At 43.7% G+C, this 27843-nt stretch overlaps 1 protein-coding gene across 3 annotated transcripts in view; it reads left to right on the top strand.

Annotated features, from left to right (window-relative positions):
- The window catches only part of nckipsd (NCK interacting protein with SH3 domain), a 429686-nt gene that overhangs the window by 9060 nt on the left and 392783 nt on the right, over positions 1 to 27843 (top strand). Inside the window, exons 1-5 of one of the 3 annotated variants that reach the window (XM_072471986.1) lie at positions 1719 to 1992; positions 2901 to 2970; positions 3066 to 3295; positions 3378 to 3653; positions 3731 to 3938. The exons of 1 other annotated variant lie outside the window; for it this stretch is intronic. In XM_072471986.1, the coding sequence (XP_072328087.1) occupies positions 2917 to 2970; positions 3066 to 3295; positions 3378 to 3653; positions 3731 to 3938 (768 nt within the window). In that variant the 5' untranslated portion in view covers positions 1719 to 1992; positions 2901 to 2916. Of the gene's footprint in view, positions 1 to 1718; positions 1993 to 2900; positions 2971 to 3065; positions 3296 to 3377; positions 3654 to 3730; positions 3939 to 27843 lie in introns of those variants that run through there. One more of the 3 variants, XM_072471985.1, reaches the window with a different exon arrangement.

The raw sequence follows: 27843 nt of genomic DNA, 5'->3' as shown, positions 1-27843 counted from the left end.
GGGCCATGGAGGGGTGGTTGTTGTGTTGCTCCTTTATTTCTTCAGTCACTTTACCTCCTCTTTTATAATCTTTATTGTCACAAGTAGGCTAACACTGCAATGAAGTTACTGTGAAAAGCCTCTAGTCGCCACATTCTGGCGCCTGTTCGGGTGCACAGAAGGAGAATTCAGAATGTCCAAATTACCTGATAGCACGTCTTTTGGGACTTGTGGGAGGAAACCAGAGCACCCGGAGGAAACCCACACAGACACAGGGAGAACGTGCAGACTCCGCACAGACAGTGACCCAAGTTGGGAATCGAACCTGGGACCCTGGCGCTGTGAAGCTATAGTGCTAACCACTATGCTGCCGTACTGCCCATGAACAGGAATTGATGTATTGTTGTGCTTAACAATGTGAGGAGGACAATTAGCCAATCAAGCTTGTTCCTCGATTCTATTTGGTCATGGCTGGCCTGTAGCTCAACACTGTTTCCCCACCTTTTCTCCGTATACCCAGGTATCTTATTGTTAGAAGATTCTGTGCAATTTTAGATGTAAATCTGTACTTGGCTGCAAACCTAGGCGAGGTACAGTGTATGTGCCTTTGTTCTCATGTTTTATCTATGATTTTGATTTAAGCGGTGAGTTTAATTCTCGCCCTATTTCCTTGTTGTTCAGAGTGGCATTAAAGTTTATAAGCTGGTACATCACATTTTGAAAAGTTAAAAAGAGAAGAAATTTAGTATTGTCCTCTGTTGAAATGTGGGAATATGGTGATATTTGAGATTGCTCAGGGTGGGTTGTGTCATAGGTGAGTTTTGATATGACCTGATTGTAGAAATGAAACCAGTAATAAACCAATTCTAATAATCAATACACTTTGGGCAGCAGTAATTTTCAGCCTTTGTTGAACAAATTGGTGAGGGCAACTTTTCTAATCAGCCGGAGGTTACCAATGAACATTTTGTTACAGGCTGCACTTTTAGAAGCATTTTCTTTAAATTATTTTCAATCTGGTATTCTTTTTTATTTTTCATAATTTAGGCTTTCAAATTGCATGTAAATGGCCCATTTACGTTGGTATGGCTGTAACACAAAGTGAAAATATTTGTTCAGTTATTTTAGACTTGTAAATTTGTGGGTGGTATATATGTACCTTAAACCTTGGGGAGAAAGAACTGTAGAAAAATGGATACATTTTGAAAACTTTTACTTGTGTAAATTTAATTTAACGATTATAGAAAGATCATTGATATTTTTATATTAATGCTAATTTTAAATCTCTGAAAGTTTATACATTTTTTCACCAGTGCTGCAATTTGTCTGCAAGATGTCAGAAATGTAAAATGGTCTTACAAACACTAATAGTGATAAAACATTTAATAGTGGTCCAAATGCATTTGTGAATACAGCTCTTGGTTAAGGTTGAATGCAAGTTGCCACACATTACCGATGAGTTAGTGTATTTTAGATTTCCTGTTTTTATGGAGGAAATACATTTGGATTTGTCGTGGGAGGGAAGTGACAAAGGGGTACATGTGCATGTCAGGGTGATATTTCGATCTTTGGCCTCCTGGCGTATGTACAGAGTAGGCAAGGGCAGCATTTCCACTGACAGAAGTACAAACACACTTCCTGAAGAATTATTTTGTGGTCACGTGTGCTTGCTGTTCTTTTCTGCCCACTAACTGGCACCAAAACAGAGTCCCCCCCCCCCCCCCCCCCCCCCCCTGTGTATTTTATTTTTAAAAGCAGCCTGCGGTCAGCTTTAAATCAATCAGGGCTCCAGAACTGCGGTCTTTAGTTTTCAATCATTTTTTGGTGGTCTTGGGGACTTGAGGAAGCTTTGCGGCTGCAGTGGGGAAAAGACTGCTGAAGCATTTGAGAATCGACAAGTGTATTCGTTCACAAGATGGGCAACTTTGGAGGAACTCAGCAAGGCTGTGGAAGGACCAGCTGGTTTTGATGTGCAGTTGTGTCGCTAAAAGGGTGCAAGTTAAGTTTTGAAAGGTAAGAGGAAAATAATATATAGTGTGTTTTTAAATGTGTTTTTATTCCTTTCAATAAAATTTATACAGTACTGTGGGAGCAGTAGGCTTTGAAGGAGACATAAAAGAAGTGCTTAATTTAGGCTTTTGAGTTTTCAGTGAACATTGCCGAGCTTGACATTTGGATGGAAATGTATGTTTGAGAAATTCCACTAAACAATTCAATATCGTAGGGCAACAGTAGAGACGGGTAGCAATTAATTAACAGTAATGGAGTACACAAGAGTAATATGTTATTGTGCAAAGGCTGCAAAGAATTGTGATGAAATTGAACACATGATTTGTGATGGTGTTTAGTGTGTTTGTATGATTGAATAATAGAAAATTAGTTGTTGATTGGATAAAGATAGCCAATAAGATTTCTTTTTGAGTTTATTTCTATTACAGACGTATAAGGAATGGGGCTGTTTTTTGAATATGTTTCTTCGTTTTCACAATTACTAGCTCTTCTAATATCTTTGCAATATTTGCTATTGCCGGCAATCCATTCCATTAATTCCAATGGTACCGAAGAGCCCCAGTGTCTCGGAATTACCAAAACATGGGTTAAGTTGCTGTATGAATGGTTCAAATTTAGTAGCTTCCTAGAATGCGTGTCTTGGGTAATACGCTTATTTAACTATCTAATTGATTGATTTGGAATTGCAGCATTAGTGAAGACAGTGCTTAAAAAGTGTGTTCTAAATTTAGGAAACCACGTAGATATTTAACTATTAATGGAAAAGCCAAAATACTGAAACCGGTCAAATGATTTAAAAGCTCTTATTGTTCACAGAAGCAGAAAGGATAAAAACACATTTAAAATTTATCATTCTTTTATTTAAGCATTTCGTATTTTATTTTTAACTTCCATGTTTCACATTTTTCCAGTTTGGATGGACATACAATGCATCGCTCTATTTTAGAATTGTTTCACCGTAAAACTACAAGATCACCTGAGGTAATAATTTTGATTTTTAAAAAAAAAAATGTTTTTAATGATTTAGTTTTAAAAACGATCACTTGAAATGCAATCTCCACATCTTTCCTTTGCAGAATGCTGAAGGCGATTTTGCTAATGGCCATGAGATTGATGAAGATGATGACAAAGTAGCTGATAGCTATACCAATTGTTTTGATGAAGAATTGAAGGAAACGTCTGACATTGATTTTGGAGCGATGAGAAAATGTAAAGGAAGTAATTGTGGAATAAAGTCATGGATTCAGATGGACCCACGATTGTTCTGCTTTCTATATGATGAGCAACAGAACAAGTGCTATTGCAAGTAAGCATAACTAACAAGCGGGCATTATCAAAAAATCCTTAATATTATGCACCACATTTTTATTTGATGTGTTCTATTTTAGAGTCTGTGTTGATAATAGCATTACTGACACTGAGTGGACAAGTGGTAGGTCTCAACCACAAGGTGGGTGGAAAAAAGATTACTTGCTTCGCCATCTGGCCAGTCGGGAACATCTTCAGGCGCTGTCTGTACCATTAAATGCAGCCAATTGGGAGAAGGCGCTGTTTACTGATGCTCTGAACAGTGACTCGAAAGAGGACGTTGTCCACCTCCTCAGAAATGTCCTTTGGCTAATCAAGGAACAGTTACCCATATCCAAAGCCAAAAGTTTGCACAGGTAAATACTGTTTCTGCAGATTCTTTTTCCCTTCTGTGCTGTTTCCATCTCTTTCTGACAATAATTTTTTATTTTAGGTTAATAGAGAGCCATGGTGTGTCATTGGGTAGACGCCACAGAAGTAAAAATTATAGCTGGCAGTTTGTTGCAGCTCTTAATGAACCTGTTGAGGCAGAAAACTTAATAGCATTAAAACACGCCAGAGTTCATTCTCTGGTTGTTGATGAGAGTTCAGATATTGCCACTGAAAAGCACCTGATGATGTACACAAAATTTCTTGCAAAGGTAAGACTCTTAATTTACCTACACTGGGTGGGAGGAGAGGGAAATTTATGACGCCAAATGAGTCTCTGCCCTTCAAAAAGCTAGCAACAAACTTGTCAATAAAAGTATTTATTTCAGAGAGACTTTCACAAGGGCTGCGCTGTCATTATGATTGCATCATGGTTACTCTTTCTGTGGATCTTAGCCAACTCCAATGAAATCTGTGTAAATTGTTTTTTTGGAAGTAGAGCAAAGTGAATATCTGTGACCTGTTTGTTTTCAGCAATCTAACGTTTTCTGCAAAGCATATCCACAACTTTTAGATAAACAACAACCAACTGGTTTATATTCATTACAAAAATTGTGCTGCTTGTGTGAAAGTGATTTGGGTTGTTAATGAGACCGTATTGAACTGAATTCCAATGATGTTTATTGGACAGGTATTGATTTCATATTCTCTTTTTGAATTCTTCCTGGCCTAACGTGGGTGATGGTTTTTGCTTGACAGATTCAAGATGGTGCTTTTCACATGATATCAATTGAAGGAAAAGAAAACTAGGAAGAAATATTTTATCCTGATATTTTAATAGCTTTAGATAAAATTAATTTTCAAACATCTGGAGCAGTCACAGGTGGTGCCTTTGAACAGTTGTTCATACTCCGTTATTCTCTCACAGCTCTCTCCCCTCCCAAACTCTCACCCTGCCCAGCCACACTCTTGCTCCTGCATAAGTTCTGTCCCTTCCTGCCCCTGCTGCATCTTATCTTGCTGTCACCTCCACCCTCTCCATTTGTATCCGTTTGTATTGGTATGTGGGATTGAGAAAATATGTTTAACATTATCCTTTTGTATTGAATAAAGCTTAACAAAGAAGGTAAACTTGTTACCCAGAAACTGCACATAGGAGTGGACCATAGAATTGTTACAGCCCATATTGTGCCCAATAACCTCAACTTAAACCTGGCAAGCTCATTGTCACTGCAATGCACAGGAAGATTGTATGCATATAACTTGCTACAATAGTTTTCTTCCTTTTCTTTGCGGTTGGTAGCTGGTGAACTTGTTACCAAGCGTCTATCACAGTTTGAATTGATTTGCCTTTGTTTCTCTCATTAGCCCTTTCCTTCAGATACTGTGGATAAGGTTGCAAATTTGTTTTCCGGGAAGCCACAGGCTTCATTGTCAAACATGCGCATTAATTCCGAATTTGTGGGAATTTTGTACTTTCCTACTTTTTAAAGTACTTTTTATCCAGGAAATTCATGTTGTAGCATTCAACTTGAAAGAAATATACAAGAGGTGAAGATGGTGGTGAAGTTCCAGCTGATCTGTTCACACTGATCTTACTCCTGTTAGATTAACCCCTCCCTCACCGCATCCAACTGTATCTTGAACCATCCTAATGTATTTGCCTCTGCTCCTCTCCCTGGCAGACCATTCCATACATTTATCGCTGAGACAAGATGTTCTTCCTGATATGTTCGAACGTTTCTTCCTCCTCGAATTGGGCGATTCAGCACCAATTGAGCAGGCTGACACTGGAAATAAAATAGTGAAAGGACCATCTCTCTTTCCGACGCTTACCATCACAACATTGAATACATTCCAAGTGACCATTCTCGCTCCTGTATGGCCTCACCTTGAAGCATCAGTTTTTTCCCAACCTGGGTAAATATTTGCCTTGTGTAAAAGTTATTTGCAACATAGTCTGCAGTCAAACACATTTATTTCAAGTATTCTAGTTAAAAGTTAATTGTTACTGATTTAAGAATTGATATCTTTGTTTTGTTGTTTATCCAGAAATGTTGTGTCTTTGTTAGTGGCTGGCAAGTTAGTCACAGGTTATGATGCATTCAGATGTTCAACCAAATGCTGGAGTGTTTAAGGTTGTCATGTCAGAACATGATCTGGTGGTGTGTAGCCTACTTCTTGGCTTCTTTGCCTGTACCATGGGATTGGCTTTGATGGTTGCAGGATACTTTATGATGATTTATCCACCTATCTCTACCCATCATTGTGGTTCTAAGCTAGGCTTGAAGTTCTAATCATGCGGTTACATAAAGAAATACTTAAAGTTGCAACACAGCAGCAATGTGTTTATTCTCCACTTAGGCAACTGGTCCTAATTACAGTTACCCATTCACCTTCCTACCTAATTTTAGATAGGAATTTTATTTTGAATGTTGATAGTTATTGCCTTAACCCCTAACTTGGGAAATGAACTCTATAATCCAGCAACTGTGTGAAGACCTTCCTTTTGCTATCTGTTCTAAAACCCTTCTGTTTAATCTTGTATTTCTGGTTCCTTATCCTTGATCCCTTAACTAATGTAACCAGTCTGCTTCTATCCACCTTGTTTTATCTTTCATAATTTTAAGCACTTATCATATTGCACACGATTATGCATTGTTCTAGCCTGTCGTCCTATTTGTGTTTCCTCATACCAGGAATGGCGACATTGTTTGACAATCTGAATACTTGTAAGCCCATTTAGACTGACTACTGGGACCACTTTGCCCCACTTTCCTTTCACATCCAATCTACTCCGTGCTCTGGTGCTGCATATCCCATTCGCCAGAGGAACGGAATTTGCTCCTTTATTCCACCTGATGCTTCTTTGGGGGCCACTCTGTCTTTCAGTGAAAGCTGGATATCTGATGTTGTGATACCGAGCACTAATTGCGATTTTTGTCTTAATGTTGATCAAAGCAAGCGGGTTGAGTCGGGAGGTGTATTTCCAGCCTGTGACCTGTTCTTGTAGGCACAGTATTTATATGGCTGTCCTGCGCAGTTTCTGGTCGAGAGCTTCCAGGATGTTGATGGTAGTGGATTCAGCCAATTGAATGTCAAGTGGAGATGCTTAGATTCTCTCGTGTTGGAGATGGTTATTGCTTGGCACGAGATCAGCCCAATTCGGATTGTTGAGCATGTCTTCCTATAAATGAGCATGGACTGCTTCAGTATCTGAGGAATCATGGATGGTGCTGAACATGGATGATTAGCAAACGTCCCCACTTGATCTTATGAAGGAGTGGAGGTCATTGATGAAACGGCGAAGATGGTTCAGCCTAGGACATTACCTTGAGGAACTCATGCAGTGATGTTCTGGAACTGTGATGATTGATCTCCAACCACCACAACCATCTTTCTTTGAACTAGGTATGGCTCCAACCAGTGGAGAATTTTCTTCCTGATTCACATTGACTCCAGTTTTGTTTGGGCTCCTTGATGATATAGTCAGTCAAATGCTACCTTGATGTCGAGGTCAGCCGCCCTCAGCTCACCTATGGAGTTCAACTCTTTTGTCAGTGCTTGAACCAAGACTATAATGAGGTCAGGAGTCGAGTGGCCTTGGTGGAACCCAAACTGAGGGTCAGTGAGCGGGCTATTGTTGAGTAAGTGCCACTTGATAGCATTGTTGATGACTGCTTCCATCACTTTGATCAAGAATAGACTGATAGGGTGGTAATTGGCCAGGTTGGAGCTGTCCTGCTGTGTGTACAGGACTGTGTGCAGCTCATAGCTGTTCATTTTTCCACATTGTTGGGTAGATGTCAGTGTTGTAGCTGTACTGGAACAGTTTGGCTAGGGACATGGCTAGCTCTGGAGCACTATTCTTCAGTACTATTCGTGGAATGTTTCAGCCTTGTCTTTTGCCCTGATGTTAGTTGTCTTAGTTGTTTAGTTGTCTACCACCATTCATAACTAAATGTGGCAGGACTACAGAGCTTGGATTTCATCCATTGGGTGTGGATCACTTGGCTCTGTCTAACTGCTCCTGTTTGGCATTCCAGTGGTCCTGTGTTGTAACTTCACTGGGTTGACACCTTAGTATCAGGTTTGCCTGGGGCTGCTCCTGGCACACCCTCTTCATTCTTGGTCAAAATCATGGTCAAAAATCATGATTAATCTGGGGCAGCAAGGTGGTGCAGTGATTAGTACTGCTGTTTCACGGCGCCGAGGACCCTGGTTTGATCCCAGGTCGCTGTCCGTGTAGTGTTTGCACATTCTCCTATGTCTGCGTGGGTCTCACCCCCACAACCCGAAGATGTGCTGGGTAGGTGGATTGGCTACGCTAAATTGCCCCTTAATTGGGGGGGGAAAAAATTGGGTATTTTATTATGAAATTTTTTAAAAAGGAACCAGGATTATTACCCTGGCTTGATGGTAATGGTAGAGTGGGGGATATGAGATTAAAGACATGGTGGGACAGCTCTCCCAAATTTGGCACCGTCCCCAGGTGTTAGTAAGGAGTAACTTATTAAACCGTCCAGTTTAATGCCTTTTTAGGCTTTGTAGTGGTTTCGAGGGCATTTAAGAACCATTGCTGTGGGTCAAGAGTCACAGAACAGGTAAGGATTGCAGATTGCCTTCCCAAAAGGATATTATTGAACCAGATGATATCTTGCGACAATTGGCAATGGTTGTGTGTTGCGAATGTTATTTGTCACTTGTCAGCCCAAGCCTGGATATTGTCAGCATTGGACAATAGTTGCACGTGGACTACTTCAGCATCTGAGGTGTCACGAATGGTGCTGAACATTGTGCAATTATCAGCAAACATCCCCACTTCTGGCCTTATGATGGAAGGAAGGTCATTCATGAAGCAGCTGAAAATGGTTGGGCCTAAGAAGCTGCCCTGAGGAACTCCTGCAGTGATATTCTGGAGCTGAGATGATTGACTTTCAACCACCACAACCATATTCCTTTGTGCCAAGTATGACTCCAACCAGCCAAAGGCTTTCGCCCTGATTCTCATTGACTCCAGTTTAGCTGGGCTCCTAAATGCTGCCTTGATGTCAAAGGCAGTCACTCTTGCCTCACCTTTATAAATGGAGACATAGAGTTCTGAACAAGAGGGTTTCAGTTATAATTGGAGAAACTGAGACAGTTTCCCTTTAAGAAGAGAAAGTTGAGGAGATTTGATAAAGGTGTTCAAAATCAAGAGACGTATGGACAGAATAGTTGGGGAGAAACTATTCCCATTTTCCGAAGGTTTAAAGGACACCGAAGCTGAATGGTTCTTTCACTAAAGTTGACATATAAATTCTTTCTACTGAATGTGATTCAGATCTCAAATACACTGCCTGAGATTGAGGTGGCGGCAGATTCAATAATTTGAATTCCCTGGGAGCTTGGGGAGCCTAATGGCCAAGGCATGGCCCTGGAGAACTAATCAGTTGGCACTCTTTTCTCCTGCAATATAATTTGTTCTGGTGGTTTGAAATACTACATTCCTGTGTCTGCACAACAAAAGGAATTGTAAAAAAGAGGTGTTACACGTAAGATCGGGAGAGTTCTGGAAACCAACAAAGGATGACCAAAGAATCAGTGGAGGGAAAAAAATTGTGAAAATAAACCAGGAGGGAATATTTACACAGTTTACAAGAGCTTCTGCCAGTACATAAACAAAGTGGTGAGGGTTGCTACCACAGCCCCACAAGACCTCCAGAACCATATCAGTAATCATGATACAGGTAAATCGTGTTTGACTAACTTGCTGCAGTTTTTTGAGGCTTTAACAGAGCGGGTAGATGAGGATAATGCTGTATATGGACTTCAAAAGGCATTCGATACAGTGCCACACAACAGATTGGTGAGCAAAGTTTATAGCTCATGGAATAAAAGGGACAATAGCAACGTGGATATAAAATTGGCTGAGCGACAGGAAACACAGTAATGGGTGATTGATGTTTTTTTGACTGAGAAAGGTTGAGGAAGTAGTTCCCGTGTGGTCAGTATTTTTCTGATATTTTATGATGACCTACACCTTGGCGCAATTTCAAAGTTCGAAGGTGACACATCAAAAGATGTGCAAGTTAGATAAATTGGCCATGATCAATGTGTGGGGTTACGGGGATAGGGTGGGGAGAGTGGGTTGAGGTACAGTACTCCTTCAGAGGATTGGTGTAGACTCAATAGGCAGAATGGCCGCCCTCTGCACTGTCGGGATTCTATGGAAGAATTGGAGGCATTGTGAACTGAGGAAGATACTGTAGAGCTTCAAAGAGACATGGACAAATTGGTGGAAGAGGCTGACAAATGGTAGATGAAGGTCAATTGAGAAAAGTGAGAGGTGATTTATTTTGTGAGAAAGAACATGGATAGACAATATTAAAGAAAGGGTGTGCAGGAGCAGAGAGGCCTGGGTGTATATATGCATATATCAATGAAGGTGGCAGGGCAGGATTGTATTCTGGGCTATATTAACAGGGACATTAGGATTAGAGTTAGATTAGTGCAAGAACAAGCAGGTTTATGTGAATTTGTATCAGTCGCTAGTTTGGCCTCAGAGCATTGTGTCCAGTTCTGGGCACCACACTTTAGGAAAGATGTGAAAACATTGGAGAGAATGCAAAAAGATTCACAAGACTGGTTTCACTTATGAGGAACTTCAGTTATGAGGATAGACTGGAGAAGTTAGGATTGTTTTATTGAGAAATGAAGGTTGAGAGCAGGTTTGATTATAGGTATTAAAAATCCTGAGTGGTCTGTACTGTTCCCACTTGTAAGGATCGAGAATAAAGGGGCGCAGATTATTAATTTATTAAAGTAATTAGTAAAGAAGCAAAAGTAATATAAGGAGAAATGTTTTTACTCTGCGAGAGAAGGCAGGACCAATTGAAGAATTCAGGAGGGAGGGATAGTTATCTGAAAAGGAAGGATGTGTACGGTTACAGAGAGAAGGTGGGGGAATCATATCATGAGTTACTCATTCGGAGGGCTTGTGCAGACACCATGGGCCGAATGGCCTCCTGCACCATAACAATTCTGAGATTCCATTCTCACGCACATGCTTGTGTAGTTTCCCCTGGAAGCATCTGTGCCACTCACTCTGGCCACTCGCTGTAGTCGGTAGTTTCACTTTCTGGGTAATGAATCTTCTCAATTCCCAATAGGATTTCTTGGTGACTACCTTCTATCGATAACCCCTGGTTACCCTCTTGCACAGAAGTGGAAACATTTCCTCTGTATCCACTTTGTCAAAAACCTTCAGAATTTTAAAGATCTTTATTATTTCCCCCGTCAACCTTCTTTTTTCAACAGAAAAGAAACCCAGCCTGTCGATCCTCCCTGATATTTATACACATGCATTTCTGGTATCCTTGTAAATCCTCTCTGCACCCTCTCCAGTGCTTCTAAATCCACTCTATAGTATGGTGACCAGAACTCTTTATGGTCTAATTAAGGTATAGTATATTAATATTAGTAAAAGGGTTTTTGAGAAATTAATGGGACTAACATCTGACCAATCGCTTGTGCCTGATGGCCTTCCTCCTAGGATTTTGAAAGAGGTCATTTGATCTTCCAGAATTCCCTAGAATCTGGAATGGTGCCAGAGGTTTGAAAAGTATTGGGTGGGGTGATATATTGGCATGGATAGAGGACAAAAAATGGAGTAGGAGTAAATGGGAATTTGCAGATTAACAGGCCGTTAATAGGGTGCCGTAAAGGTTAGTGCTGTACCCTCAGCTATTTACACTCAATAACTTGGATGAAGTTATTTGTTTACTGTATTCATTTGTTGATGATCCTTGTTTGATTGTTGATAGCTAGGTGGGAAACAAGCTGTGAGTCCTCAAAGGAATATAGATAAATTGAGAATGGGTAGGAAGGTGGCAGATGGAATATACTGAGGAAGTGAGAGTATTCACTTGTCGGAAAATAGAGGAATAGAATATATTTAAGTAGTAAAGTATTAAATCCTGGTGTTCAGAAGAAATTGTGTCCTAATACAAAGAAAGAGATTTAAACGTGTCAAAGGAACACTCGGCTAACAGAGAGCCAGGAAAACTAAAGTCACTGAGATAATAAATTACTTGCAAGGGGCGACATGGTGGCACAGTGGTTAGCACTGCTGCCTTACAGCACTAGGGGCCCAAGTTCGATTTTGACCGTGTGATTTGTGTGGGATTTGCATGTTCTCCCAGTGTCTTTGTGGGTTTCTTTGGGTGCTCTCATTTTGTCCTATAGTCCAAAGATGCGCAGGTTAGGTGGATTGGCCATGATCAATTGCCCCTTGGTCTCCAAAAATTAGATGCGGTTACGGGGATAGGGCGGTGGAGTGGGCCTAGATGGGGTTCTTTTTTGGAGGGTTGGCGCAGACTCGATGGGCCGACTGGCCTCCTCCTGCACTGTAGTGATTCTTTAGCTTAAGGCTGGAGCTAATACGCGGGTGAAAATTAAGTGTTTACTGCAGACTGTTAATTGGATAATACTCAACTACTTTATTTAATAAAGATTCACATCTCAAAGCGTTTTGTAAACTGAATTACATGAGATGTAGTGACTGCTAGAGATGCACATGCAACCATTTTTCATTTACTAAGATCCCAAATAGTAATGGATGACTGGCAATTTTATAATGCTTTTTATGGCTGTAGGACATCCCAAAGTGCTTTACGGTCAATGAAATACTTTAAGTGTAATCACTGTTTTAATGAAAATATAATGAGGTAAAGAAAATTAGGGAAGTCTAGGGCTAGGGAGCTTAATCTAAAAGTTGGAACCAGATGTTTCAGGAATGAAATTAGAAAACACTTCTACACACAAAGGTTGGCTGCAAGTTTGGAACTTGTGAAAACAGCAATCGTGCAGATGTGATGAAACTGCATTAGCTGTGACCTCGCAAGTCCGCGGAAAGTGTGTTTAGGGTAATGGCTTGTGTATGAAAGTGTCAGTTATTTTGAAAAAAACATTTGTTGCAAACTTATACCTGTTGTTTTCTTGTGCCAATAAAAATACTATGGTGTCTAGGAAATTAATGCTTTCCATGTGTGTTGTGGCTTCAAGGAGGGATAGTGCTTAAATTCTGCTTCTGTGCGAATCCAAATATCCCATATGTCAACCAAAATACAGGAGGTAATGTTACCATGTGACTAGTCCTAAAAGAGTTCGTGAGAATAACCAAAACGTTGTCTCTGAAAATAAAAAGTAGCTCTCGGGTAAATCTCAAGACCAACCTCCAAACAAAATTCTTTTCACTCTGGAGCCAGTGAGCTCACGTACATGAAGTGAATCAAATAAGCTAAAAGCTTTGGTGTAACGATGGAAGCCGTTGTCTCGAAATGTCTGTCTTTTTCTTATTTCCCAGTTTGTTTTACTACTTTCCTCCTTTTTAAATATGTGGCGAAGATCTGACTATGTTTTTACATTTCATGCTGGTTTACTCTTATTCTAAGTTCTCCTATCAGTTTTATGGTGGTTTCTGAAAACAATCCTCGGGCTTGCCACTCTTCATGACATTATAATCCCCTTTTAATGTAATACTGCCTTTGAATGGATCACTTTCTGGTGGAGTTTTTGTTTCTCAGTGGAATATATATTCAGTGAGAATAATGAAATATTTTAAAATTTTCCTTTGATATTTCATGGATTTCAACTACTTTCCTACTGTGCCTTCAGCAATTTGCCCCTCATACCAACGTACACCAGCTTCACATAACACTTGGTAATCTCCACCACGTTGGGAAGAGGGAAATCCACTCTCAATCTCCACTGTCACCTTCCTTCAAGGACAGTAATGAGAAGCGCCACTTCATCACTGACTACAAAGTTGACCTGTTCCTGTGCTCCTTGCATGCTAGGGAATTGATGTTCAGCTTTGAGAAGAATTACTGCCCCAAACTTCTTTTTGACCAAACTGTCAAACCTGTCATTCAACTAGTGTCAGTTCAGGGAACCTGGGGCGGCGGGGTTGGGTGTTTCTACAGCAACATTATGTAATTGTCCTGCAAGAGTCACTGTCTAAAATTTTAGCTTCTTGACTTGATAGGCAAAACACATCCGTGGATATGTCAGAGTTATGAGATTGATTGTACAACATAGAACATTACAGCGCAGTACAGGCCCTTCGGCCCTCGATGTTGCGCCAACCTGTGAAACCACTCTAAAGCTCATCTACACTATTCCCTTATCGTCCATATGTCTTATCCAATGAACATTTGAATGCCCTTAATGTTGGCGAATCCACTACTGTTGCAGGCAGGGCATTCCATGCCCTTACTACTCTCTGAGTAAAGAACCTACCTCTGACATCTGTCTTGTATCTATCTCCCCTCAATTTAAAGCTATGTCCCCTCGTGCTAGACATCACCATCCGAGGGAAAGGCTCTCACTGTCCACCCTATCCAATCCTCTGATCATCTTGTATGCCTCAATTAAGTCACCTCTTAACCTTCTTCTCTCTGACGAAAACAGCCTCAAGTCCCTCAGCCTTTCCCCATAAGATCTTCCGTCCATACCAGGCAACATTCTGGTAAATCTCTTCTGCACCCTTCCCAATGCTTCCACATCCTTCCTATAATGCGGCGACCAGAATTGCACGCAATACTCCAAATGCGGCCGCACCAGAGTTTTGTACTCCTTCCAAAATGAATCACCTCACACTTTTCTGCATTAAACTCCATTTGCCACCTCTCAGCCCAGCGCTGCAGCTTATCTATGTCCCTCTGTGACTTGTAACATCCTTCCGCACTGTCCACAACTCCACCGACTTTAGTGTCATCTGCAAATTTACTCACTCATCCTTCTACGCCCTCCTCCAGGTCATTTATAAAAATGACAAACAGCAGTGGCCCCAAAACAGATCCTTGTGGTACACCACTAGTAACTGGACTCCAGTCTGAACATTTCCCATCAACCACCATCCTTTGTCTTCTTCCAGCTAGCCAATTTCTGATCCAAACTGCTAAATCACCCTGAATCCCATGCCTCCGTATTTTCTGCAATAGCCTACCGTGGGGAACCTTCTCAAATGCTTTACTGAAATCCATATACACCACATCAACTGCTTTACCCTCGTCCACCTGTTTGGTCACCTTCTCAAAGAACTCAATAAGGTTTGTGAGGCAGGACCTTCACAAAACCGTTTGACTATCCCTAATCAAACTATTCTTTTCTAGATGATTATAAATCCTATCTCTTATAAATCTTTCCAAAACTTTGCCCACAACAGAAGTAAGGCTCACTGGTCTATCGTTACCGGGGTTGTCTCTGCTCCCCTTCTTGAACAAGAGGACGTCATTTGCTATCCTCCAGTCTTCTGGCACTATTCCTGTAGGCAATGACGACATAAAGATCAAAGCCAAAGGCTCTGCAATTTCCTCCCTAGCTTCCCAGAGAATCTTAGGATAAATCCCATCCGGCCCAGGGGACGTATCTATTTTCACACTTTCCTTATGCTAACACCTCCTCCTTATGAACCTTAAGCCCTTCTAGTCTAGTAGCCTGTATCTCAGTGTTTGCCTCGTCAACATTGTCTTTTTCCTGTGCGAATACTGACGAAAAATATTCATTTAACGCACCTCCTATCTGCTCGGACTCCACGCACAACTTCCCACTACTGTCGTTGACTGGCCCTACTCTTACCCTAGTCATTCTTTTATTCCTGACATACCTATAGAAAGCTTTAGGGTTATCCTTGATCCTACCTTCTCATGTCGCCTCCTGGCTCTTAGCTCTCTCTTTAGGTCCTTCCTAGCTAACTTATAAGGACAGCTTGGGTCTCTGCTGAAACACCTTATAACTAAAATGCTATCTTATGTTTTTCATTTCATGAGAATTGAACTGAAACTGAAACTTCAGCCTTTAAACTGAAACTTACTTAGCAAAAGCAGGAAGTTAATCTTTAAAACTGGACTTAATCATAAGGGCAGTAGAGCGGAGCTGCTGATTGGTGTTGCAAGGGAAATTTGCATACCTCCGTCGTCACCCTAAATTGAAGGTGTACCTGAGCTAGAGACCCTAGCTGTTCGAGTGAAGACCAGCATCCAGCAGAGGGCAGTAGAGCGGAGCTGCTGATTGGTGTTGCAAGGGAACTTTGCATACCTCCGTCGTGGTCACCCTAATTTGAAGGTAGTTTGTGGAGGAGCTGTTGTCAAGTGACACTTAAACCTGAAACACTTCAGTGTTTCCCTCCCTACCCCTTCCTCTAACCAAAAAAAAACAACCGCTGTGAAGATCAAGAGGAAGGCTCGAGGTCAGTGACTGGTAAGTAGTGTTTCTGTTTTCTTTTTCTTTTCATTGGTATATTGATATATTTTTTTCTTAGTTTATTTATTTAATTTTTTTTGGTAAATTGTAATTGTTGAAGTTAACCGAAGGTTTAAGAACATGGCAGGAGATCTCAGACCCGTGTCATGCTCCTCGTGTGCGATGTGGGAGCTCAGGGACACTTCCACTGTCCCTGGCTCCTTCACGTGCAAGAAGTGTGTCCAGTTGCAGCGCCTGTTAGACCGCTTGACGGCTCTGGAGCTGCGGATGGACTCACTTTGGAGCATCCGCGATGCTGAGGACGTCGTGGATAGCACGTTTAGCGAGTTGGTCACACCGCAGGTGAAAGGTACTGAGGGAGATAGAAAATGGGTGACCAAAAGACAGAGCAAGAGTAGGAAGGCAGTGCAGGTGTCCTCTGCGGTCATCTCCCTGCAAAACAGATATACTGCTTTGGATACTGTTGAGGGAGATGGCTCACCAAGGAAGGCAGCAGCAGCCAGGTTCATGGCACCGTGGCTGGCTCTGCTGCGCAGCTGGGCAGGAAGACGAATGGCAGGGCTATAGTGATAGGGGACTCAATTGTAAGGGGAATAGACAGGCGGTTCTGCGGACGCAATCGAGACTCCAGGATGGTATGTTGCCTCCCTGGTGCAAGGGTCAAGGATGTCTCGGAGCGGTTGCAGGACATTCTGGGGAGGGGAGGGTGAACAGCCAGCTGTGGTGGTACACATAGGCACCAAACATATAGGTAAAAAACGGGACGAGGTCCTACAAGCTGAATTTAGGGAGTTAGGAGTTAAACTAAAAAGTAGGACCTCAAAGGTAGTAATCTCAGGATTGCTACCAGTGCCACGGGCTAGTCAGAGTAGGAATGTCAGGATAGATAGGATGAATGCGTGGCTCGAGAGATGGAGAGATGGTGCAAGAGGGAGGGATTCAAATTCCTGGGACATTGGTACCGGTTCTGGGGGAGGTGGGACCAGTACAAACCGGACGGTCTGCACCTGGGCAGGACTGGAACCGATGTCCTGGTGGGGGGGGGGGGGGGTGTTTGCTAGAGCTGTTGGGGAGAGTTTAAACTAATGTGGCAGGGGGATGGGAACCGATGCAGGAAGTTGGAAGGTAGTAAAACAGGGACAGAAACAAAAGGCAGTAAGGGGGAAAGTGTAAGGCAGAGAAGCCATAGTCAAAAATCAGTGAATAGGACCAGGAGCTCAGTGACTAGGACCAGGAATACTAAAAGGAATGAAACAGGAAGTGAAAACATTAATAGTAAGCGACGCGGCAGGTTGTTACATGAAGATATGGGTTCGACGACAAGGAAAATTAGGAGAAAGGTTAAGAGGAAATATAACTTAGGAGAGGTTACTGATCGAGGTGTTAAGATTCAGAACAGAGGTAAAAAAGCCAACATAAGTGTATTTTACCTGAATGCTCGTAGTATTCGGAATAAGGTAAATGAGTTGATGGCGCAAATCATCGTGAATGACTATGATTTAGTGGCCATTACTGAAACATGGTTAAAGGATGGTCACGACTGGGAGTTAAATATCCAAGGGTATCAAACTATTCGGAAGGACAGAGTGGATGGTAAGGGAGGTGGTGTAGCTCTGTTATTTAAGGATGACATCCGGGCAACAGTAAGGGATGACATTGGTGCTATGGAGGATAAGGTTGAATCTATTTGGGTGGAAATCAGGAATAGTAAGGTGAAAAAGCCACTGATAGGAGTAGTCTATAGGCCACCAAATAGTAACATTATGGTGGGGCAGGCAATAAACAAAGAAATAACTGATGCATGTAGAAATGGTACAGCAGTTATCATGGGGGATTTTAATCTACATGTTGATTGGTTTAACCAGGTCGGTCAAGGCAGCCTTGAGAAGGCGTTTATAGAATGTATCCGCGATAGTTTCGTCGAACAGTATGTAATGGAACCTACGAGGGAACAAGCGGTCCTAGATCTGGTCCTGTGTAATGAGGCAGGATTGATTCAGGATCTCCTAGTTAGGGATCCTCTCGGAAGGAGCGATCACAATATGGTGGAATTTAAAATACAGATGGAAGGTGAGAAGGTAAAATCAAGCACTAGTATTTTGTGCTTAAACAAAGGAGATTACAATGTGATGAGAGAACTAGCTAAGGTAGACTGGGAGCAAAGACTTTATGGTGAAACAGTTGAGGACCAGTGGAGAACCTTCCAAGTGATTTTTCACAGTGCTCAGCAAAGTGTTATACCAACAGAAAGCTACTAAAAAAGCTACAAAGAAGAGTAAGATAGATTACGAGAGTAAACTTGCTCAGAGTATAAAAACAGATAGTAAAAGTTTCTACAAATATATAAAACAAAAAAGAGTGGCTCAGGTAAATATTGGTCCTTTAGAGGATGAGAAGGGAGATTTAATAATGGGAGATGAGGAAATGGCTGAGGAACTGAACAGGTTTTTTGGGTCGGTCTTCACAGTGGAAGACACAAATAACATGCCAGTGACTGATGGAAATCAGGCTCTGACAGGTGAGGACCTTGAGAGGATTGTTATCACCAAGGAGATAGTGATGGACAAGCTAATGGGACTAAAGGTAGACAAGTCTCCTGGACCTGATGGAATGCATCCCAGAGTGCTAAAAGAGATGGCTAGGGAAATTGCAAATGCACTAGTGAAAATTCACTAGACTCTGGGGTGGTCCCGGCGGATTGGAAATTAGCAAATGTGACACCACTGTTTAAAAAAGGAGGTAGGCAGAAAGCGGGTAATTATAGGCCAGTGAGCTTAACTTCGGTAGTAGGGAAGATGCTGGAATCTATCATCAAGGAAGAAATAGCGAGGCATCTGGATGGAAATTGTCCCATTGGGCAGACGCAGCATGGGTTCATAAAGGGCAGGTCGTGCCTAACTAATTTAGTGGAATTTTTTGAGGACATTAACAGTGCGGTAGATAATGAGGAGCCAATGGATGTGGTATATCTGGATTTCCAGAAAGCCTTTGACAAGGTGGCACACAAAAGGTTACTGCATAAGATAAAGATGCATGGTATTAAGGGGAAAGTAGTAGCATGGATAGAGGATTGGTTAATTAATAGAAAGCAAAGAGTGGGGATTAATGGGTGTTTCTCTGGTTGGCAATCAGTAGCTAGTGGTGTCCCTCCGGGATCAGTGTTGGGCCCACAACTGTTCACAATTTACAGAGATGATTTGGAGTTGGGGACCAAGGGCAATGTGTCCAAGTTTGCAGACGACGCTAAGATAAGTGGTAAAGCAAAAAGTGCAGAGGATACTGGAAGTCTGCAGAGGGATTTGGATAGGCTAAGTGAATGGGCTAGTGTCTGGCAGATGGAATACATTGTTGACAAATGTGAGGTTATCCATTTTGGTAGGAATAACAGCAAAAAATATCATATTATTTAAATGATAAAATATTAAAGCATGCTGCTGTGCAGAGAGACCTGGGTGTGCTAGTGCATGAGTCGCAAAAAGTTGGTTTACAGGTGCAACAGGTGATTAAGAAGACAAATGGAATTTTGTCCTTCATTGCTAGAGGGATGGAGTTTAAGACTAGGGAGGTTATGCTGCAATTGTATAAGGTGTTAGTGAGGCCACACCTGGAGTATTGTGTTCAGTTTTGGTCTCCTTACTTGAGAAAGGACGTACTGGCGCTGGGGGGTGTGCAGAGGAGATTCACTAGGGTTAATCCCAGAGCTGAAGGGGTTGGATTACGAGGAGAGGTTGAGTAGACTGGGACTGTACTCGTTGGAATTTAGAAGGATGAGGGGGGATCTTATAGAAACATATAAGATTATGAAGGGAATAGATCGGATAGATGCGGGCAGGTTGTTTCCACTGGCGGGTGAAAGCAGAACTAGGGGGCATAGCCTCAAAATAAGGGGAAGTAGATTTCGGACTGAGTTTAGGAGGAATTTCTTCACCCAAAGGGTTGTGAATCTATGGAATTCCTTGCCCAGTGAAGCAGTAGAGGCTCCTTCATTAAATGTTTTTAAGATTGAGATAGTTTTTTGAAGAATAAAGGGATTAAGGGTTATGGTGTTTGGGCCGGAAAGTGGAGCTGAGTCCACAAAAGATCAGCCATGATCTTATTGAATGGTGGGGCAGGCTCGAGGGGCCAGATGGCCTACTCCTGCTCTTAGTTCTTCTGTTCTTATGTTCTTATAACTTTTTTCTTGCTTCCTGAGGACACTTGAGCTTGGAGGTTTAGTACAATGCTCTGATCAGTAGATTGACAGATCAGCTACCTTCAATGGGTTTTCTCGACGGGATCGAAGAAAACTTAATCTTATTCACTACTTCGGTTTCTGTGATCTCCCCCGATTCTAGACATGAGTTTATATTGATTGCCACTTATTTTTGCAATTTTTCTGAGTATTATTTCTTCCTTCGTGGGATGTGTGTTGCAAGGCCAGCATTTTTTTGCCCCTGCCTAATGGTAAGGCCATTGCAGTCAAGAGTCAACCATATTGCTGTGTCTGGAGTCACATGTAGGCCAGACCAGGTAAGGATGGCAGATTCCCTTCCCTAAAGGACATTAGTGAACCATCAGTTATAGTTTCCCCATTTACATTCCAGATTTATTAATTGAATTTAAATTCCCTCAACTCCCCTGATGAGATTTGAACGCTGTTCCCAGAAAATTTCTAGTGTAGTGACATTTGTACTAAGCCACCGTGTCCTCCCATTATTGTACAGAACACATTGTTATCGGTGTTGTTAGTCCTGCCCTTGTTAATTTAAGGCGATATAAGTTTGTGTCTACTTCAATTTGCTCGTATAAGGTTACTTATCCTCCCATGTAAAATTATGATTTCCTACTTACTCGCTATGATTTCTTTCTTGCACCTACTGAGAATGACGTTGAGTGTCTTTAAGACAGAAGTTGATAAATTCTTGATTTCTCGAGGAATTAAGGGCTATGGAGAGAGAGCGGGTAAATGGAGTTGAAATCAGCCATGATTGAAAGGTGGAGTGGACTCGATGGCCCGAATGGCCTTACTTCTGCTCCTATGTCTTATGGTCTTATTGTTCTTTTTCAAAAATTTGTTTGTGCGATGTGGACGTCGCTGGTTTGGCCAGCATTTATTGCCCATCCCTAGATGCCCTTCAGAAGGTGGTGGTGAGTTGCATTCTTCAACCACTGCAATCCTTGAGGTGTAGGTACACCCATTATGCTATTAGGGAGGGAGTTCTGGGATGTTGCCCCAGCGACAGTGAAGGAATGGCGATATATTTCCAAGTCAGGATGGTGAGAGGGACAGCACGGTGGCGCAGTGGATTAGTCCTGCTGCCTCACTGCGCCGAGGTCCCAGGTTCGATCCCGGCTCTGGGTCACTGTCCGTGTGGAGTTTGCACATTCTCCCCGTGTTTACGTGGGTTTCGCCCCCACAACCCAAAGATGTGCAGGGTAGGTGGATTGGCCACGTTAAATAGCCCCTTAATTGGAAAAAATGAATTGGGTACTCTAAATTTTTTTTTAAAAAAAAGAATGTTGAGAGACTTGGAGGGGAACCCCAGGTGGTGGGGTTCCCAGATATCTAGGTACCTGCTGCTCTTGTCCTAGATGGTAGTGGCGGTGGGTTTGGAAGGTACTGTCTAAGGAACCTTGGTGAGTTACTGCAGTGCATCTTGTGGGTGGTACACATGGCTGCTACTGTTGATCGGGTGGTGTAGGGTTTAAATGCTGTGGAATGGGGCGCAATCAAGCGGGCTGCTTTGTCTTGGATGGTGTCGAGCTCCGTGAGTGTCGTTGGAGCTGCACTCATCCAGGCACGTGGATTACACCTCCATTACTCTCCTGACTTGTGCCTTGTAGATGGTGGACATGTTTTGGGGGGGTCAGGAGGTGAATTACTTGCTGTAGAATTCCTAGCCTTTGACCTGTCCTGGTAGCCACACTATTAATATGGCTAGTCTAGTTCAGTTTCTCATAGAATTAGAATCATAGAATTTACAGTGCAGAAGGAGGCCATTCGACCCATCGGGTCTGCACCGACCATTGGAAAGAGCACCCTATTTAAGCCCACACCTCCACCCTATCCCGTAACCCAGTAACTGCACTTAATCTTTTGAACACTAAGGAGCAATTTAAGCGTGGCCAATCCACCTAACCTGCACATCTTTGGACAGTAGGAGGAAATGGAGCACCTGGAGGAAACCCTCGCAGACACGGGGCGAAAGTGCAAACTCCACACAGTCACTAGAGGCCAGAATTGAACCTGGAACCCTGGAGCTGCGAGGAAGGCGTGCTAACCACTTTGCCATCGTGCTGCCCATAGTGCCACCGTGCTGGCCATTTAAAAGTAATTTAATTGTCAATTCTGATCGATGGTAATGCCCCAGGAAGTTGATTGTTGGGGGATTCGACGATGGTAGTTCCTTTGAATGCCATGGGCGTTGATTAGATCCTCTTGTAGGAGATGGCCATTGCCTGGCACTTGTGTGGCGCGAATGTAACTTACCATTTGTCAGCCCAAGCCTGGATATTGTCCAGGTCTTGCTGAATTTATCTGAGGAGTCGCGAATGGTGCTGAACATTGTGCAGTCATTCACAAACATCTGCACTTCTGACCTTATGATGCCAATGATGAAGCAGCTCAAGATGGTTGATTCTAGGACACTGCCCTGAGGAACTACGGAGGACACTACCCTGATTGAGTTTTTTGAAGGGGTAACTAAGAAGGTAGATTATCACAGAATTTACAGCGCAGAAGGAGACCATTCGGCCCATCGAGTGCACCGGCTCTTGGAAAGAGCATTCTACCCAAGGTCAACACCTCCACCCTATCCCCATAACCCAGTAACCCCACCCAACACTAAGGGCAATTTTGGACACTAAGGGCAATTTATCATGGCCAATCCACCTAACCTGCACATCTTTGGACTGTGGGAGGAAACCGGAGCACCCGGAGGAAACCCACTCACACACTGGGAGGATGTGCAGACTCCGCACAGACAGTGACCCAAGCCGGAATCGAACCTGGGACCCTGGAGCTGTGAAGCAATTGTGCTATCCACAATGCTACCGTGCTGCCCCAATGATGAGGGCAGTGCGGTCAATGTTGTCTACATTGACTTTGACAAGGCCTTCAAGAAGGTACCGCATGGAGGTTGTTGCAAAAGGTTAAATCTCGCGGGATTCAGGGTGAGGTAACCAATTGGATACAAAATTGGCTTGGCGACCGAAGTCAAAGGGTGATTGTGGAGAGTGTTTTTTCAAACTGGAGGCCTGTGACCAGTGGGGTACCTTGGGGATCGGTGCTGGGCCCACTGTTATTTGTTACATAAATGATTTGGATGAGAATGTAGGCGGAATGGTTAGTAAGTTTGCAGATGACATCAAGATTGGTGGCAAAGCGGACAGTGAAGAAGGTTATGTAAGATTGTGATAGGATCTTGACCAATTGGGCCAGTGGGCCGGTCAATGGCAGATGGAGTTTAATTTGGATAAATGTGAGGTGATGCATTTTGGTAGATCAAATCAGGGTAGGACCTATTCAGTTAATGGTAGGGAGTTGGGGATAATTACAGAACACCAAGATCAATGGTACAGGTTCATAGCTCCTTGAAGGTGGAGTCACAGGTGGACAGGGTGGTAGACCGATCGATCAGTAATTGGCTGGGTCGGATTTGTCCTGTTTTGTGTGCACAGGACACACCTGGGCAATTTTCCACTTTGCCGGGTAGATGCCAGTGTTGTAGCTGTAATGAGTAGCTTGGCTCGGAATGTGGCAAGTTCTGGAGCACAAGTCCTCCGTACTGTTGTTAGGGCCCAGTATCCAGTGCCTCCAGTCATTTCTTGATATCGCATGGAGTGAATCGTATTTGCTGAAGACTAAACATCTGTGATGCTGGGCATCTTTGGAGGAGACCGAGATTGATCAACCACTCAGCACGTCTGGCTGAAGATTGTTGTGAGTGCCTCAGCCTTGTCCTTTGCACATATGTGCTGGGTTCCTCCATCATTGAGGATGGGGATATTTGAGGAGCCTTTCCTCCAGTGAGTTTAATTGTCCATCACCATTCATGGCTGGATGTGGCAGGACTGCAGAGCTTGATGCGTTTGTTGCGGAATCGCGTAGCGCTGTCTTATTACTTGCTGCTTATGCTGTTTTTAAAAAATATATATTTTATTCAAGTTTTTTGGCCAAACATAACAATACGTAGTGTTTCTTTTACACAACAATAAAGCAATATAAATAACTGGCCAGTTTTAAACAAATAAATAAGTAATATATAAACAAAAACAAAACTAAATGGCAACTGCCTTGTCCAAAATAAATACTCTCCAAAAATACAATCCAACAATCCAATATACAATTACCTATAACAAATACCTATACATATTATACATATACAATAACATCTCTGAGAGTCCGTTCGATTTTCCCCCCCCTTCCCCCCTGGGTTGCTGCTGTTGTCTACTTCTTTTCCATTCCTTCTATCTTTCTGTGAGGTAATCGACGAACGGTTGCCACCGCCTGGTGAACCCCTGAGCCGAACCCCTTAACACAAACTTAATCCGTTCTAACTTTATAAACCCTGCCATGTCGTTTATCCAGGCCTCCACACCCGGGGGTTTGGCTTCCTTCCACATTAACAATATCCTGCGCCGGGCTACTAGGGACGCAAAGGCCAACACGTCAGCCTCTCTTGCCTCCTGCACTCCCGGCTCTTCTGAAACCCCAAATATAGCCAACCCCCAGCTTGGTTCGACCCGGACCCCCACCACCTTCGAAAGCACCTTTGCCACCCCCACCCAGAACCCCTGTAGTGCCGGGCATGACCAGAACATGTGGGTGTGATTCGCTGGGCCTCTCGAGCATCTCGCACACCTATCCTCTACCCCCCAAAATTTACTAAGCCGTGCTCCAGTCATATGCGCCCTGTGTAGCACCTTAAATTGTATCAGGCTTAGCCTGACACACGAGGACGATGAGTTTACCCTACGTAGGGCATCAGCCCACAGTCCCTCCTCAATCTCCTCCCCCAGTTCTTCCCATTTCCCTTTCAGCTCATCTACCATGATCTCCCCCTCGTCCCTCATCTCCCTGTATATGTCCGCCACCTTACTGTCCCCCACCCATGTCTCTGAGATCACTCTATCCTGCACTTCCTGCGTCGGGAGCTGCGGGAATTCCCTCACCTGTTGCCTCGCAAAAGCCCTCACTTGCATATACCGAAATGCATTCCCTTGGGGCAACCCATATTTCTCCGTCAGCGCTCCCAGACTCGCAAACATCCCCTCTACAAATAGATCTCTTAGTTCTACTACCCCAGCTCTTTGCCATGCTCCAAATCCCCCATCCATTCTCCCCGGAACGAACCTATGATTGTTTCTTATCGGGGACCGCACCGAAGCTCCCGTCCCTCCCCTATGCCGTCTCCACTGCCCCCAAATTCTCAATGTAGCCACCACCACCGGGCTTGTGGTGTATTTCTTTGGTGAGAACGGCAACGGCGCCGTCACCATTGCTTGCAGGCTAGTCCCACTGCAGGACGCCCTCTCCAATCTCTTCCACGCCGCTCCCTCCCCTTCTCCCACTTACACACCATTGAAACATTGGCGGCCCAGTAGTACTCACTTAGGCTCGGTAGTGCCAGTCCCCCCCCCCCTGTCCCTACTACGCTGCAAGAATCCCCACCTCACTCTCGGGGTCTTCCCAGCCCACACAAAACTCATAATGCTCTTCTCAATTCTTTTGAAAAAAGCCTTCGTGATCACCACCGGGAGGCACTGGAACACAAAAAGGAATCTCGGGAGGACCACCATTTTAACCGCCTGCACCCTACCTGCCAATGACAGGGACACCATGCCCCATCTCTTGAAATCCTCCTCCATCTGTTCCACCAACCGTGTTAAATTAAGCCTATGTAATGTACCCCAATTCTTGGCTATCTGGATCCCCAGGTACCGGAAGTCCCTTGTTACCTTCCTCAACGGTAAATCCTCTATCTCTCTCCTCTGCTCCCCCGGATGCACCACAAATAACTCACTTTTCCCTATGTTCAGTTTATACCCTGAAAAATCCCCAAACTCCCCAAGTATATCCGCATTATCTCTGGCATCCCCTCCGTCGGGTCCGCCACATATAGCAACAAATCATCCGCATACAGAGATACCTGGTTTTCTTCTCCCCCCCCCCCCCCCCCCCCCAAGTACTCCCCTCCACTTCCTGGAACCCCTCAGTGCTATGGCCAGTGGTTCAATTGCCAGTGCAAACAATAACGGGGACAGAGGACATCCCTGCCTCGTCCCTCTATGGAGCCGAAAATAGTCAGACCCCCGTCCATTCGTGACCACGCTCGCCATCGGGTACAGCAACTGTACCCACCTGATATACCCGTCCCCAAAGCCAAATCTCCTCCACCCCTCCCACAAATAATCCCACTCCACTCTATCAAATGCTTTCTCGGCATCCATCGCCACCACTATCTCCGCTTCCCCCTCTGGTGGGGGCATCATCATTACCCCTCGCAGCCTCCGTATATTTGTATTTAGCTGTCACCCCTTCACAAACCCAGTTTGGTCCTCATGAACCACCCCCGGGACACAATCCTCTATCCTCATTGCCATTACCTTGGCCAGAATCTTAGCATCCACATTCAGGAGGGAAATGGGCCTGTATGACCCGCATTGCAGCAGGTCTTTTTCCTTCTTTGGTAAGGCCACATTTGGAGTACTGTGTACAGTTCTGGTCGCCTCATTTTAGGAAGGATGTGGAAGCTTTGGAAAAGGTGCAAAGAAGATTTACCAGGATGTTGCCTGGAATGGAGAGTAGGTCTTACGAGGAAAGGTTGAGGGTGCTAGGCCTTTTCTCATTAGAACGGAGAAGGATGAGGGGCGACTTGATAGAGGTTTATAAGATGATCAGGGGAATAGATAGAGTAGACAGTCAGAGACTTTTTACCCAGGTGGAACAAACCATTACAAGGGGACATAAATTTAAGGTGAAAGGTGGAAGATATAGGAGGGATATCAGAGGTAGGTTCTTTACCCAGAGAGTAGTGGGGGCATGGAATGCACTGCCTGTGGAAGTAGTTGAGTCGGAAACATTAGGGACCTTCAAGCAGCTATTGGATAGGTACATGGATTACGGTTAAATGATATAGTGTAGATTTATTTGTTCTCAAGGGCAGCACGGTAGCATTGTGGATAGCACAATTGCTTCACAGCTCCAGGGTCCCAGGTTCGATTCCGGCTTGGGTCACTGACTGTGCGGAGTCTGCACGTCCTCCCCGTGTCTGCGTGGGTTTCCTCCGGGTGCTCCGGTTTCCTCCCACAATCCAAAGATGTGCAGGTTAGGTGAATTGGCCAATGATAAATTGCCCTTAATGTCCAAATTGCCCTTGGTGTTGGGTGAAGGTGTTGAGTTTGGGTAGGGTGCTCTTTCCAAGAGCCGGTGCAGACTCAAAGGGCCGAATGGCCTCCTTCTGCACTGTAAATTCAATGATAATCTATGATTGTCTATGATTAATCTAGGACAAAGGTTCGGCACAACATCGTGGGCCGAAGGGCCTGTTCTGTGCTGTATTTTCTATGTTCTATGTTCTATGTTCTTTAGGAGGAGCGATATTGTTGCCTCTGACATAGTCGGGGGCAGCTGCCCCCTTTCCCTCGCCTCATTAAAGGTTCTCATCAGTAGCGGGGCCAGCAAGTCCAAATATTTCTTATAGAATTCAACTGGGAATCCGTCTGGTCCCGGGGCCTTCCCCGCCTGCATGCTCCCAATCCCTTTCACTACTTCCTCCGTCTCAATCTGTGCTCCCAGCCCCACTCTCTCCTGCTCCTCCACCTTAGGAAATTCCAGCTGATCCAGAAAGCACATGATTCTCTCCTTCCCGTCCGGGGGCTGAGCTTCATATAGTCTTTCGTAAAATGCCTTGAACACTCCATTCACTCTCTCCGCTCCCTGCTCCATCT

This window comes from Scyliorhinus torazame, chromosome 13 (genome assembly GCF_047496885.1).
Source record: "Scyliorhinus torazame isolate Kashiwa2021f chromosome 13, sScyTor2.1, whole genome shotgun sequence".
In the NCBI taxonomy this organism is placed as follows: domain Eukaryota; kingdom Metazoa; phylum Chordata; class Chondrichthyes; order Carcharhiniformes; family Scyliorhinidae; genus Scyliorhinus; species Scyliorhinus torazame.
Note: the sequence above shows the minus strand (reverse complement) of the source record. Positions and strands in the feature narration are given on the sequence as shown.